At 37.1% G+C, this 16,111-nt stretch overlaps 1 protein-coding gene across 1 annotated transcript in view; it reads right to left on the bottom strand.

Moving 5' to 3' along the window:
* Positions 1–16,111, bottom strand: part of PLXDC2 (plexin domain containing 2) — a 245,476-nt gene that overhangs the window by 24,657 nt on the left and 204,708 nt on the right. The window contains exons 10-11 of the mRNA XM_060782367.2: positions 4,859–4,919; positions 3,581–3,734 (exon numbers count right to left, since the gene is read on the bottom strand). Coding sequence (XP_060638350.2) covers positions 3,581–3,734; positions 4,859–4,919 — 215 coding nt within the window. The remainder of the gene's footprint in view (positions 1–3,580; positions 3,735–4,858; positions 4,920–16,111) is intronic.

Below are 16,111 nucleotides of genomic sequence, written 5' to 3'. Positions count from 1 at the left end.
AAAAAATATCATTTTCCACCTAATCATGATTTCATGTTGAACCCATAGCCACCTCTTGTTGTAGAAACCTAGGTTTCTAGGTAGTCCTGGTTGAGAAACCCTGGGCCATACAGACCAGTAACCCTGCAGTACATTTAAAGACATAAGATTCATTTGCTATAATTTGGATATCTTTATTTACTTCCTCATCACACCATGAAAATCTAGATATTTGCTAGAACTAAATATTAATTTCTCTATACAAAATGTGCCCTTCTTTCATGGTTTGTTTATATAGATGGAACTATTTATTTTTTCTCCCATCAATCATATAGGTTAGGACTACTGGTATATCTCAGTATTTCCCAGGCAAAAGATGAAAGCCCTTTGTCAGTTTTCTGTCAGTGATATACACATACAAATGTTATTTTTATGCATGTGGAGTATTTATATTTGTCATTGTGCAATGACTAGACCTAGCTGAAGGGAACTGAGGTCTGCATGTGGAACACAAACCAATGCACATGGGCAAATGCACATGATATGCAAAGGGCCTCTGATTCTTCCATAATAGGATCTAAGTCCCCACTGCAGAGAGCACAGAGTCCCAATGAGGAACATGTGCCAATTCATATTGCACTGTGCATTTCATTTTCATATCTGACTGTCAACCAGTCAGCCATAAGCATCTAGAAGTGATACATTCACGATGCACTATATTATTGTTATTATTATTATTATTATTATTACTACTACTACTACTACTACTACGCAGCTTTGAGTCTGCTTTGTGGAGAGAAAAAGTAGGGTATAAGTAAACATAATAATAATTGTTATTATTATTATTATTATTATTATTATTATTATTAATGTTTATTTATACTTTTTCTCTCCACAAAGCAGACTCAAAGTGAGTTTGTAGTATCCAGTACAGGAAATGTGTAAGGCAAGTGGAATGTAACTCTGCTGGTTGTTATTTATTCTAGGTCTTGGTGATACAGGATCCTTGCCTGTGTCTGTCCTACTTGTGACACAGTATGGCAACATAAGGAATGTTTGTCCCATTGCTGAGAGAATTTGGTGCCTTACGCTGGGTGAAATAAGACAAAATACTTAACATCTGTTGTGGTTTTCTAACTGCATGTGGTTTCCTAATTGAAAAATCTCATAATAATCATGCTTCCCTGTGACTGGCTGAATGTAAACCTAGAATTAATTTGCAAGTTGGACTGCTGAGGAAATTCCACTGACAGGGAGAAATGGGTTAATTCTTGGGAATATGCTCTTTCCTTGATGTCTAGTTTGACCCTCTGTCTATCTGTACTATTCTAGGATTAATGAAATAAAGCCACCATAGTATCGGATGAAAGAGAGAGCACTGCCCAATTACCTCATAACCCTGAGTACAGAATGTATTTGCTCTAAGTGACAAGGCTGTGTAGCAAATCTCATCAGCTACTTAATGTCACATCATCTTGTTTGTCACTAATTGCTATGAGAGAGAATCCAATATCATTGGAAATGCAGTAGGGAGGAAAAAACTTGTTAGAAGAAGAAGAAGAAGAGGAGAGGAGGAGGAGGAGTAGAAAGCATATGGACTTTTGCTTGAGTATTTTGCAGTCCCTGAAATCCAGCTTTCTGACCTGAAAAGTTCTGTGGGTGAAAATTCAGTGCAGCACTACATGGGATTACATATTGTGAAAAGATCAATAGCAGACCCAATTATCTAAACCTGGCTTGCACCATATAAAAGCACTTAATCTTTCTCACAGGTAACATTAATCTTTTGAGTATATTTTCATTGGCAAACCTTTTGAATGCCCAGCTGAAATTCCCAGGACTTTGTTATCCTTTGAAGATCAGAGCATAAGCTCCCGTTTCTTATAGTTGTCCCTTACAGAATCTACCAATTTAAAACTTCTTTACTGCTTCCAGATTTCTACCATTCCTTGTCAGTTTGAGCAGCCAGGAGTTAGTGGGCCATTATTAGCAGAAGTATACTGAGAATCGAAGCTCAGAAGCTTGCACTGACAACTCTGAATCCTTTTTTTCCGTGTTGCTGAACTGAAATATAGTCTCTTGCATTAGAAGATTTCCTCTTGGCATTATCCTTGAGGCGTTGCGAAGCTTAATCTTTCTGTCTCCTAGTAACCTCAATTCTCTTGATAGAATACTTCACAGAATCAGCCTGCTGTATAAGCACCCAACTTCTTGACAGTCGCTAGATGCTAGCATGACATTTCCCTACTGTACAGACCTAGAATCTAGAGTAACTTTTCTCCTCTTTCATTAAGTAGCATAAATGAAATCACCCAACAAAATTCAGGGTGTTTCAAAGTGAAGGGCCCAATGTCAAAGCAGTGTATTTCACAATGGCAACATGCTACCATTATACAAAAAGTTACAAACAGTTTATCAAGTTATACTAACAATTTTGAGCTGGAACCAACTCTAAAAAATAACTCCGCTAATGGAGAATATCTCACTAGGCGGGGTCCTCGTCCTTCAAATGACTGAAACAATAGCAGTTCATTTTCCTTTTAAACCCTATACCAACCCATTCAAGTGGTAAGGATTTCATTTGTGGGCAGTTTGAGGTTGCAGAAATATAGAGATTTCAAATCAGGTCCATCTTTTTGAAACATCCTGTTAAATCCCCCTTCTAACAAGGAGAATGTATGGGGTTAGGGATTTGCCTCTTGAAGACAAGTTTAAATAACCTGTTTCTTACATCTCATGAAAAACGGGCTGTAGATGCATTTTATCTAGTTTGAATTCTTCCAAATTGAGTAGCATTTTCCCCAACTATCTATATTCAGTGCTTTCAATATCAAATGCAATTCATTTGTATGTATGAGTCTCTCTCTCTCTCTCTGTAGATGTGTGGTCATAATCTTTTTGCTTGGAGTCACATTTTAAATATTGCAAGGGCCTCCATATTTTCAATTACAAAGGAATTTTAGGTGCACTAATAAAATATAAAATGAAAGTGATATTATTGATTCTCTACTTATTTTTTTCGTAATACAACACTTAAAACACATACAAAATGCAATGGACCTCTGTTAAAATCCCATTAAGGACATGAAATACTCAACTTCCATGCCACAAAAATAAATAAAGGAAGTCACAAACCTATACACTTTGTCTAGAATAAGCCCCTTTAAACACTCAATTGATCTAGTCATGTACAAGTTGTTATTCTCATGTGTTTGAAGTCATTTCTGATTTATGATGATCCTAAGGTAAGCCAACAAGAAGTCTTCTTGGCAAAATTTGTTGTGAAGGATTTTATCTCTGCCTTTTTCTGAAGCTGAGTGTGATTTGTCTAAGGTCACCCAGTGAGTTTCTATGGTTGAGTAGGGACTTGAACTCTGGTCTCATCTACATTACTAATATAAATAATGACAATGTTCATCATATCATTAAATCAAATCTTTAATTCTAAATTACTAGTGCTCCTATACAATAACATCATAAAAAGAACTTGGAAATGTACCAAGATCTTTACCATTTTAGGGAAAATGCAATGAAGAACCATAGTGATATTTTTGTGGAAACCCACAACCCAACATAGATCACATATTTCAGTTTAGTTTACCTTCTGTGGGCAGACTCGTAGGCAAATGGGATGTCATGGCTCCTTTGGTAGTGGTTAAAACTCTGAATCTTGTTGTTGTTTGCTGTATGGCAATACTGGTGTGAGGAGGCATTTGAGTTGTATCTATATTTTTTTCACAAATGTTGTCTTTTGACTATAAAGGAGAAAAAACACAAAGAAATGAGAAACTGGAGTCAATATGTCTATAGATCTAAAGCAAGCAGAAAATGGCAGATTGGAGTGAATGAAATGGAAATCATAAATCAAACATTCTTTCTGTCTTGATTAAAAGCAAAAAAATGGACTGAATTCTCTAAAATGAATGACGATTTGTTGCAGAAATGATGGAAGGAATAACTCATCGGACATGGCTGGCCTCCTAGCTATTGTTGGAGTAATGACTGGTAACTGAAAGGCTGAGATAAAAAGTTCATATTATGATATTACATGTTCCAAATCTGGGATCTGATATTGCAACCATTTCTGGGTCTTAGGAACAAGATTTCTGGTCCTCAAATAAAGGATAAATCTTATTTAAAAAGATACCAAGAAATCTCATTCAGGATCAATGTGCTCCAGTTAGGAGAGCTCCTTACTTGGTGCTCAGCTGCAGGCCCTGCAGCTGAGTGTCCAAAGCCTGCACCCATAGGCCCTAGCACTTTGGGCCTACGGGTGAAGTCCCCCCCCCCCCAAATAACGTAAATGAAAACTAAACGAAAAACAAATATCTGACCTCCCGATTTTGGGAGGTTCAGATGAAAACAGATTGGGGCCCCCACCGAAAGCCAAACACGAAACAGATCAAAAAATGGATACATAAAAAAATCACAGGTTATGACTTTTGCACTAAACCATTTAGTATGCCTTTTCTCCTTCATAATATTGACAAACTATATAAAACTAATAAAATAGACAGTAAATCTTCTCATAGCCAAAATCTTAGAATTGAGAATTTATAGAAAATAGTAGCACACTTTTCAAGACTCCATGGCTAGAATGTGTATAATGCCAGGTGTTAGTCCGTGAAAAACATTTCTATGTTTTGTTTGTGCTGATCATTACTGACTAGGAAAAATAAGGAGCTATGTTTGGATCTACCACCTGGAAAGTGAGCTACCACTGACCATGCTGGAAGTTTGTTTGTCACTACTGACAAATTCAGAAGGGGGATAACTGTAGAAACTCCCTGTTGGATCGAAGCTAGTATCTAAATTTTGTTTTGAAATAACTATTCACAAAAAATAAATAAACCACAAATATAGAAGATCTGATAGTTACCTCTTCAGGACAGCCATTATCTACCCAGTCTTGTCTGTGACGATCAAATCCGCTGGAACATCTTTAAAAGATGAAAGAGATTAAAATAGTCCAGACGCAAATGGAAAATAGATTGGTCAGATAGAGAGAGAAGGGGAGGGAAGAGAAAGTAATTAAGTCCTTTACTGTTGAATCTGTATGATCAACAGAGTATTCACTTCATTCAGGATGAGCTTTGGAGTAAAAATTATTAATGCTTTCTATAAGAAACTAATTTCCATAATTACACCATTTTAGATGTCAGTGCCTTTTAGCTTTGGATAGTTAATAACTTCATTGTTCTATATATCAGGAGATTAAGATTTGATCCCAAGCCCATGGATTTAAGCCAATTTAATTTATTCTGCCCAGATTTCCTTGTGTTTCATTTTGTACACAGTTACACTACAAAGAACATAATGTACTGGGCGCTACAACTTTCTTTTCATCATAGCAGGCAATCAAAGATATTAAGGCACACGCCAATGTGTGAAGAGAACATACCAGGTTTTGAGCAAAAAAATTCAAAAGACTCTCAAGGGCAATTTAGAAGAAATTGTTTGCTTTAATTTTTCATTTTTCATTGCAGAGACTTAGGGTGCTTGTAAACTATTGCCCCAATTAAATAAAAATTAATGATGTTCTCCACAAATTATAATTTATGGTATGCAATAAGCTAATTTTAAACCAACTGGTACAGTTACTCATTAATTATTCCCATAGAGTATCCAACTGCACAAAAATGTCATTAATATTCTTAAAATGACTTGAGATCTTGGAATGGAAACAAGACAAGCTACCAGCCATGAAGGGGCAAGGTTACCCAACTTAGGAAGACATGCTATAATGGACAAAGTCTAAAGTCCAAAATGAATCTAGCCTTCAGAATCATTATAGTATTTCTTAAAAGAGAGCAAGACCAAACAAGAGTTGTCACCTCACAGCACATTGTGGGTTTTATTTCTGAGAAAACAATGATGGTGTGAGCACTGAGTGATGGGGCTGATGCTCAACAGGGACAGAATGTGAAACTTCCTTATTTTTTTCAAGCAATTCTTAAACTATGTTTTGGAGAAGAAAGATTGTGACATATAAAATGTATGATGCCAACTGCCCCCATTTTCTTGGGATGTTGGAAGACTGAGAATGGGTGATCTTGAGAGAGTTTTAGAGTTCAAATTTGGGGGAATTAGGACTTACGTTCTGTTGTTTGGGCTCTGCTTTTACTACTATAATACTATGGAGAGCAGCAAGGTCTAAGGAGGACTGATTTTATATGCAATGTAATCAGTATAATTTCACCCATGCCTTGCTAGGAAATTCACCCAATGTTGTCGGATTTGATTACTTGCTATGGCTCTATGCTATGGAATCATGAAAGGGCTATTTGGTGAAAAAATCAGTAGAGAAGACTTAGAAATCTGTCAATACAGCGAGAATAATAATAGCAAAATATTGGAAAGGACAAAAAGAGTTGGGTTGCTGGGAGTCTTTTGGGCTGTATGGCCATGTTCCAGAAGAATTCTTTCCTGATGTTTCACCTGCATCTGTGGCAAACATCCTCAGTGGTTTGTTCAGAGGTCTGTTGGAAACAAGACAAGTGGAGTGTATATATATCTGGGGACTATCCAGGGTGGAGGAAAGAATCCTTTGTCTGTTTGAAGCAAGTGCAAATGTTGCAATTGGCAAGCTTGATTAGCATTGAGTAGCCTTGCAGCTGCAAAGTCAAGCAGTGTTGTTGTCTGTAGGCATCCTTTGTTTGGGAGGTGTTACCTGTCTAGAATTCCCGTTACTGAGTGGTGTTCTATATTTACTGTCTCGATTCTAGTGTTTGTTTTTTTTTAATACTGGTAATCAGATTTTGTTCATTTTCCAGGTTTTCTCCTTTCAACAGAATTTCAACAGAAAGGAGGAAACCATTATTGCTAAAGGACCAGAGAGAAAAAGTATTGGAATATATCCAAATGGCCAAGCTATCCAATGGCATATGGGAAGGAAGCAATGAAAATTTTGTTAAGAAATGGAAGCTTGCATTTGGATATCTAGAAAAGAATGACAAAATAGATTTCAAAGTAGTCACAAGAGTAGGGTTTTTCGAGCTATTGGTTTCACGCTGGGTGGTGCCGGAAGTCATGGATGGAGGTTCGCGGGTGGGGGGAGCGGGAAGGGGTTAGGGGGAATGGCATAACTGTATTATGCGTATTTAATTATCTTTAGATGTTTTTTCTTTTCATGTTCTGTATGCCATTAATTCATTAACTATTTTTTTAAAAAAAAAACTTTAAAAAAGATTCATGGAAATTGTAGTTTGGTGAGGCACCAACACTATTTGGCAGAGAAGGTTAAATAATGATTATGTAAAATTTCCATGATTTCTTAACATTGACCCATGGCAGTTAAAGGAGTGCTAAACTATGTTAATTCTACAGTGTAGATGTGCCTTATGAAGAGGCCACGTATACTTTATTGCTCTGCAGAAGCTACTACTTTGGAGTTCAATAGGTAATGACTAGATCAAAATGTTCAAACATATGGCATCAATATTATTCCCTCTCTTTTCCACAAACCACTTCCAGCAATGTGATAGACCATGTGTATCTAGGTACTCTGGCTTCAGTGTTAGTCACTGGGAACTGAATTTAAGTACCCTAGTCAATGTACATTTATGAAGAAGCAAATCTTCTAACAAAAACAAAGAAGGCTACATTTCACAGCACTTCCTAGAAAAACAAAACATCTCTTTGGGATATTACTCCCCTAAGTTTTCAATGGTCTTGTGGGCTGCTCTGCGAGTTGGAGACCAAAACATGCTTTGTAGTCTGAATACATTGCAAGATGATCAATAACATGATTGTATCCTTCACCAAAAGCTGCCAAGAGAAGTACAGGCCCAAAAGGGTAACCTATATTCTTGCTAATCTTTTTCAATTTCAACTCTGAATCAACTTGATGTTCAAGATCAAGGGAAAAACAGTTATGAAAGCTTTGAATTTCACCAGAAATCTAGAGAAGCCATAGCGAAATCGTAGCTGACTTTATAACTACACGTACATATAAATTTGTGATTGCAATCTTATGCATGTTTACTATGGAAGAATTCACATGAGCAATTATTTTTGAGTAGATATACATAAATTTTGCACTGTAAAGTTGTAGTTCTGAAAGCTGTCACTCTTCAGAAGACTTCTATCCTGCCTTGACTTTGTAGAAATCGAAGCATAGTAAAATAGGCAATCTTTGTTTACTAAATCCATGCCTATATGTGAAGAACTGAACACATAAATAATCTGGGTTACTCTGCCCTAGAAAACGGAAAAGAACAAAGGGCCCTCGCTATTCTGCTGATGCAATGGTGAGCCTAGTCGCTCTTATTGAAAAGCTGCTTTATCAGGAACAAGATAGTCTTGGCTCCAAGTGGAGTTATCTACAAAATATTTCCATGGCATATGTCAGAGAATCATCAGTCACGGAGCATATAATCATTGTTGCGTCTCCAAATTATGACTCTGCAAGCTATCATTACAATGTGTTTCCTGCTTTGAACACAACATTTAATAAGCCTTTCATTTACTAGCACAGCGATAATTCCCCATTGCCACAAAAACACCATGCTAGATTTGATTAGTTATGCCATTTGGACCATCTGTCAACACAGCCGTTTTATAACAACTTCATTCTCAAAGGATGACCCAAGTTTGCTCCTAGCAAAGCAATTAATAGACCAAATTTTTAGGACACAAGAACGAGGACCTCAGTTGGGAGGAAGAAAAACCCCCTAAGAATCTCATGCTTGTCCATTTAGGCAGAACACAAAAATGTGATTTTAGGAGTGGAAACAGAACAAGTTTACAGACATAATGGGAGTAGACTAATGGCTCTTGATGGTATGCTACAGAGGACTGAGTTAACTTCTTCCAGGACATGGGTCCTTAAACCTTTTAAGCTCAGGGTCGGTTCATGGTCCCCCAGACTTTTTTTGGGGGGGGGGGGAAGCGAGGCGGACTATAGTTTGAAAAAACACTCAAATTTCTATGCACACTGCACATATTTTATTTGCGGAAGGAATCTTCAGATGTATTTCTCAGAAGAAATATTTTGTTCTCTGTTAAATTTAAAGAATATAATAATGCAATAATGTAGAAGTAATTACTTACATTAGTCGTTGTTTCTTTCTAAACTGTCATAAAAACTGAGCAATGTTGGCCTAGCCATATATTCCCAATACTAGACAATAGCCATTTGTTACAAATGAAAGCAGCACAATGGATTCACTCCATTTATCAAGGGCAGGAAACATCTGCATCTATGTTGGTAAAAAATCAGAGTCTGGGCAATCACCTTCATGACTATTACACAGGAATGGAAGGTGCTCAAAACTTCATATTATTATCTGAGGACATACACAGTATATTTACATTGGTATTCATCACAATGACTGAAGCACTGTACTATGCTTCACATTGGTACTGTATGATGGAAACACTTAGTGATTCAACAGAAAAAACATAAAATGACCAGAATCTATATGCTAATTTATAAAAGCATTGACATTACTTGATTTCTAATAGAGAATACAACTATCTAATGAAATAGCTATTATTTTGCATCATAAAGAACACAAGGCTGAAAAAGCTGAGAGGAGAAGTCTACCCGCCCTTGTGTTGCCAATATCTACCATTGATGGTCAATATATTGATCTTGAAAACCTGGGCCAACTTATTCAAGGATGAATGCTGCATTCATTCGAGTCAAGGCCATCCAATCCAGGGAGAAGGAAGCAGAGTTCCCCTGCTTCTAGGGACTTACTGATTTCCATGTGCACAGGTAATAATAATAATAATAATAATAATAATAATAATAATACCTCAAAATTGAACTGCAAAGGCTCTGGCATAAACCAGTACAGGTCGTCCCAGTGGTCACTGGCACACTGGGTGCCGTGCCAAAAGATCTCAGCCAGCATTTGGAAACAATAAACATTGACAAAATCATGATCTCTCAACTGCAAAACGCTACCTTACTTGGATCTGTGCGCATCATTTGAAAATACATCACACAGTCCTAGATGCTTGGGAAGTGTTCGACTTGTCATTTTGTGATACGAAATCCAGCATACAGATCTCGTTTCCTGTGACATACTGTGCTTTTTGTGTCAATAATAATAATAATAATTTTATTTCTAACCTGTCCTCTCTCCCCAAGGGGACTCAGGATGGCTTCCAAAACAAGGCAGACATTCAATGTCCCATACAATATAATAACATCTTAAATTAATATTTAAATAAAATTAAAAATAGATAAAAACAATCCTCAACAAGCAAAGGTACTATGGCCTCATCAAATGCTTTGAGCAGTTAAGTTGTGTTTCAAAATAGGAGCATGAAATCTAAGAATATAAAATGACAAGTAGCACTACAAATAGATGGATGCTAGCAGGGTGATCAGTCAGATAGGGACCATGAAATATTACTCAGCTTCCTCTCCATAAGCTAATGTACACAGGTATGCTTTTAATAGCTTTTTAAAGAAGAAGAGTGAAGGGGCGGTTCTAACCTCCTTAGAGAGAGAGCTCCAGAGAGAAGGAGTGACCACTGAGAAGGCCCTTTCTTTTGTCCCCAGCAGCCACACTTGGGACAGGGGTGGGACCAACAGGAGGGTCCCCCCCCCCCCAAAGATCACAACGGCCGTGTAGGTTTATAATCAGAGATGCAGTTCCTCAAATAGTCTGGGTAAGAACTGTTTAGGGCTTTGTAGGTAATGACCAACACATTTTTATTTAGTTTAGAAGCAGTCCAGCAGCCAGTGGAGCTGAGGCAACATTGGAGTAGTACACTCCCTGTGTGGCGCTCCGGTTAATCACCTGGCTTTTTTTAGGTAGCATGTAATGCACCGACAGAGAGCAAGATTATTGATTTCCAGGTGTATAAGTCCCTTTTCGGATAGTGCTTTGTGATCCCCATTTCTAGAGAGCAGAAGAGGGCTGTAGTGCTTTTTTAAAGCAGCCTTGGCACCCTCCTTCCTTCTCCCCTGAGCTCGGCTTGGTGCCCTTCCCGCTCCCATCTCAGTTCACTTTGTTAGAAGTACCCATACATGTAAGCAGTCCAAAGTGAGCCTCTCACATATCACACAGCCACTATTTGGTGCTTTCCTCACCCATGCCTACTGGAATATTTAAAGCTCTTTCTCACTGCTTTCCTCTGCTTCAACCTTTATATCCTTTGCCCTTAATTTAATCTTCAACTTACCCATGGGTCATAGCAAATTTTGTAATTTTATACATAGTAAACTGCCCCTATTTGCCTTCAGCCAAACAAATTTTAAAAATCTGTGTAATATGTACTCATTGCTAGCACATTTCCATTAGAGGAAAGTTCCCCTTTCATGATTACAAAATTCTATTAATTGCTCAGTTCGGGTTGGCATCACAAAAGTGCCTACCAGAACTATATTTGCATGCTATGAAAATAATATCTGTGGATCTGTGAAGCCTTATGTGCCCATTCCACATATGGAAGTCATAGCTGAATTTCAAAGGAATTTGAATTTTAAAGGGAAAAAAAAAAGAAAACGCTTCTGCTGATTTAATTAAAAGAGACAAGCAGCAGGCTAAGGAAAGGCAGGAAGGTCCTATGACAGATGGTGTTCACAGAGGTTAGAATCATGTAGGCTTTAAGCTCCAGAAGTATTGGGATTTTTTTCTTCCCCTCTAGGTCACATTTGTCTTTAGATGAATGCAAAGTCAAGTTAAAGTGAACACACAGCAAAAACAGTCAAATGCTGATTACTGATGAATTATAGAAGAGTAGGGGCTCATCAGTTTTCTCATTAGGAATACCCATTAGCACTCATTATACCTAGAGGTGGGAAGCAAATGGTATAATTACTGCTATTATACAACGCATACACTAGAGGAATCGGCAGCAAAGAACATCTAAGGGTGGCTTATCATGAACCCTTGAATCCTGCATAGATGTTGAAAAATGAATGAACATTGGTCACATGGAGCTAGTTGCTTCATCTTTTTCCAGTTACCACTTTCTGTGTATTTTAATTTCCTCTTCTTCCACTACAGCGTATGTTGTGCTTAGATTCTATTGAGGTTTTTCTTAACTTCAAGCAAATTAATATGGGAGAAGCCAATCTTTCATTGGGTTTTAAGACACTGAATAATTGCCTCTATGTAAGCCGCCTTGAGTCCCCTTTGGGGTAGAGAAAGGTGGGGTATAAATAGAGTAAATAAATAATAAATAAATTGTTTTTATTCTAGTCATGTCTCTAGAGTTCCAATCAGCACTGAAGGGCAGGTCTTCCTTGGGGATGCCGGATAGCTCTGTCAGTTTATTTGTTGGGCTTCCCAGTCTCGTGTTGAAATCCCCAAGTAAAATTATTAATGCTGATGGATATTAAAAAATAACTTCTTCTAGAGCTCTTTCAAGAGATGCCCATGTAGAGTACTGAGCCAATCTAGATGGCATAGGAGGCATGTATACGTTTATAATGACCACAATAGAAGGGATGGTTTTTCTCTTTTGGGGTAGCCTCATAGTTGAAAATTTTACTGCAAGAATATTTGTTTGCTCTGTGAGTCCTTTAAAAATAATTTCTTCTCCTGCCCAGCATAGTTCACCCTTCACCATAAGTGCTAGGCCTCCACTTGGTCTACCGTATTTTGCAATTTTAATTGCAGGCTTTGTCCATCCTACAAAACCCGGAATTTGGATTGGTTGGTCTGAAGCAAGTAGCCAAGTAGGGCAACAATTGAGTTTTCAGTCAAAAAATCTTGAAGTTGTGGACAGTTAGCTTTTCCTGCCCACCCTGCTAAGTTCCATGTAAGCAAATTGGGGAATAGATTATTATTGCATTTTAGTCAGTCTTCCAGCGTGGTTATTTTATCAGGTTCCCAGCGGATGCTACCATTGTTGTTGTGCTTAAGAGAGAGGCTAGGCTTAATGTCAGATATGTGTAGGGTAGTATCATTTTGGCCAAATTCATCAGATTCTAAGTACCGAAAGTTCAAATATTCTTGTCTGGACCAGTTTTTTATTTTTAATTCTCTGGCTGTTGATTTATTTTTTGATTTATTGTCTTCATTGTGAGACATTGCGAGACAGATATTTACATCCAATATTATCCAACTGCAGGTCCCCCAACAGAAATGATATTCTGACATCCCTCTTGCAAGGGCAGGAAAGATCCAGCATAATCAGAGTAAGCCTTTTTATTCTGAAAGCTATTAAGAAAAGAGCAGATTTCCTGAAAGAAGAACCAGGAAAATAAGATTCTGACTATAAATAGAAGGTCAGCTGCTGTCCTCACCTTTTTGCCTTGTTTTTTACTCGTGTTCTATTTTGAAATGGTCATATGACTGATCAAATAAATAAATATTATTATTATAATAAATAAATTGGAAGCATGGCATGTGTTCATGGCCCTATAGTACAGGAAAATGTTCACACCTATGGTGAGGTGTGAAATTGAAACAAATGTAACTGAAGGATCTCTTTGATCCACAACCAAATGCATTCTACTATCATTCAAATAATTTGAAAGTAATTCAGTAGAAATTAATCCATAGCTATAATTAATTAATTTTACTGATTGTATTTTAAAAATCATCATTTAAGCTGTTAAATGATAAAGATATCTGAATTACAATAAACATTTCATCTCTCTTGGGTCAATTTGGGGGACGAAACTGGCAATTTGTAGCAATTTTGTTTTAGAAATAATGTTATCATGTTAATAATTCTATTAAATTATTTTTATATTTCACATTTAAAACTATATTAAGACATTAATTTTTGATCTAACAGAAATAACAATGGACATCCTGTGCTGTCAAGACAAGGCAGATAGGGAAGAGATAACCCAAAATCTCAAGCAAGGTAGACATGAAAATGACACCTCACACTGTCTTGGGAGTTCAGATAGAAAGAAACTGTGATGGCAATTTCTTTCTTAATCAAAAGCAGATGATCATCTGGAATGCTTTCATCTAAAAGATGCTAAAGTCATGCCAAACCCAATAGAAGTAGATTTCTTTAGGAACACTGAAAAATCTGAACCTTTAAGGGATGTTGATAACTATAAGATTGAAACTGGAAAACTTCTATATATTGCTAATTTTACCAGGCTTGACACTGCAAATGCAGTTGGAATTTTATGCAGAATGTTTAACTCCCCAACCAAAAATTGTGGTCAGATATTTAAAGTTACTGTGGACCACAAACTGATGCTACCAGCTAATGGGCAACTCTAGCCATGCAGATGGAGACTTGGCAGACAGAAATCCACCAGCGGGAACCTCATTTTTTTTATAGTGGAGGAGCCATAAGCTAGCTGGTCAAGTAACAAAAAAAAGTCTGTGATTGCTGATACCTCTACAGGGGCAGAATTTGTGTCTGCAAAATCAGTCTGTAATGAAATAAAGTGGTTGCAAAGCCTACTTTCAGAACTAAAGCCAATGTTTTTGTTGCAAGACAATAAAAGCTGCATCAGGATTTCTGAGAGTGAAAAAACTGCTCAAAAAGAATACTGGTGCCTCAAATGTGTCAAGATGGGTTTGCTGAGTTAAAGTACGACAGCACAGAATTTATTTTTGCTGATATTCCCGTCAAGCTGCTCCCAAAAGACCACTTCCAGAGACTGGAAGAAGGGATGCAAGTCATCAACCGATGAGAGGCTGAGAACAGGAATTGTAGGGAAATGCTTCACAACCAAACCTTCTCTTTTACTCCCTTCACTAAGAACAGGAATTGTAGGAAAATGCTTCACACTAAACCTTCTCTTTTATACCCTATACAATATCCACTATACAATATTATGGAATTATGGTAGGTCTAGTTTTACATGAACATTGCCATTCTCTGTCAAAGAGTGCTGGTGCCTCACCAAACTAAAACATCCCAGGATTCTCTAACATTGATCCATGGGAGTTAACATGGTGTCAAGTTGCAGTGTAAATGCACTTCGAGTCTCAACTTGAACCAGTCTTGATCTTGTCCAGAAAAGGGTCTAACGCCTCTAATCCAACAACCTTCAATGTGAAATGGGATTGAGAAGAAATTTGAAGCCAGTGAATAGTTTAAGTGTGGTCGCAAATTCTCTAAAGTACAGGGTTAGTCAAAATGCATAGGCCAATAAGCCATTCAATTGAATGGCTTATTGGCCTATGCATTTTGACTAACCCTGTATATATAATAATGGTTATTTGCTGAATGCAAGCATTACATCATAGAAATAACTTTCTAAAAAGTGTATATCCTTAACATGCTGAAAATAAAGTCAAGATCTAGTTCTGGTCAATATCCTGCTGAATATGATAATTCCTTGATTTATTTTTAATGGTTTCCTATGCACATTTTAGATACATATAAAGTTTAGGGTTTGCAGATCCAGATCCACAAAATGTAGTTTATGTTGACTCTTGAGATTATTGGCTTTTCCCATAATTGCTGTTTCTAAGTAGAGTTTCTTTAGTAATCTAATAGCACCTGTTTTCTTTTAACTTGATAGATGATGACAGATAAGCAAATGTACACTGCATTTCTCTGCATAGACTAATGATGGTCAATTCTGGAATGGTTACGATCTAATTTTCATGCACAAGACCTGTTGAAGGCTGTACTAGGCTCAAATGTGCCCCAAATTAAAGAAAAAAAATATCAAAGCTGGAAGTAACAAGACATCTACTTCTGTTTTTTCTTTCTGAATTTGATCAGACTTGAGAACCACTCTGACCTATTTAAACACAAAGCTAGAAATGAAAGACAATTACCAATAATTGTAAACATTTTATTTTCCTTGACATGGAAATAACATTGTAAGGTTTTGGGCTTGAAAGAGGGAGATAGTCAAGTTGTGAAGATATCAAAATGATAAAGTCCAAAATGACTGATGGATTGCATAGCTAAACTTAAAAACAAGTAGCAATGGGGAAATGTATTATTATAGCCTTTCCCCTGAAGCCCTGAGGGATATTATGAATCACAATTCTTCTTTATGGAAAAAATAATCAGAAGAATGCCTTACACCACAATGACCTCACAATTGGAGAAATGTGTCCCAGAAGCACAAGACAAGTGTCAACATGGATTGATCCTCCCTCCCTCAGAAACTAGCTGTCATTCATAGTCTTTGTTTTTTGTATATCTGAGCTGTGACAACTTTCCTTGGTACCTTGGGAGAATGTGGAGTTTTGTTCATTTGTAAAGCCACTCTGAGAGGTGGGAATAA

The sequence above is a fragment of the Anolis sagrei genome, chromosome 6 (assembly GCF_037176765.1).
Source record: "Anolis sagrei isolate rAnoSag1 chromosome 6, rAnoSag1.mat, whole genome shotgun sequence".
Lineage (NCBI taxonomy): Eukaryota > Metazoa > Chordata > Lepidosauria > Squamata > Dactyloidae > Anolis > Anolis sagrei.
Note: the sequence above shows the minus strand (reverse complement) of the source record. Positions and strands in the feature narration are given on the sequence as shown.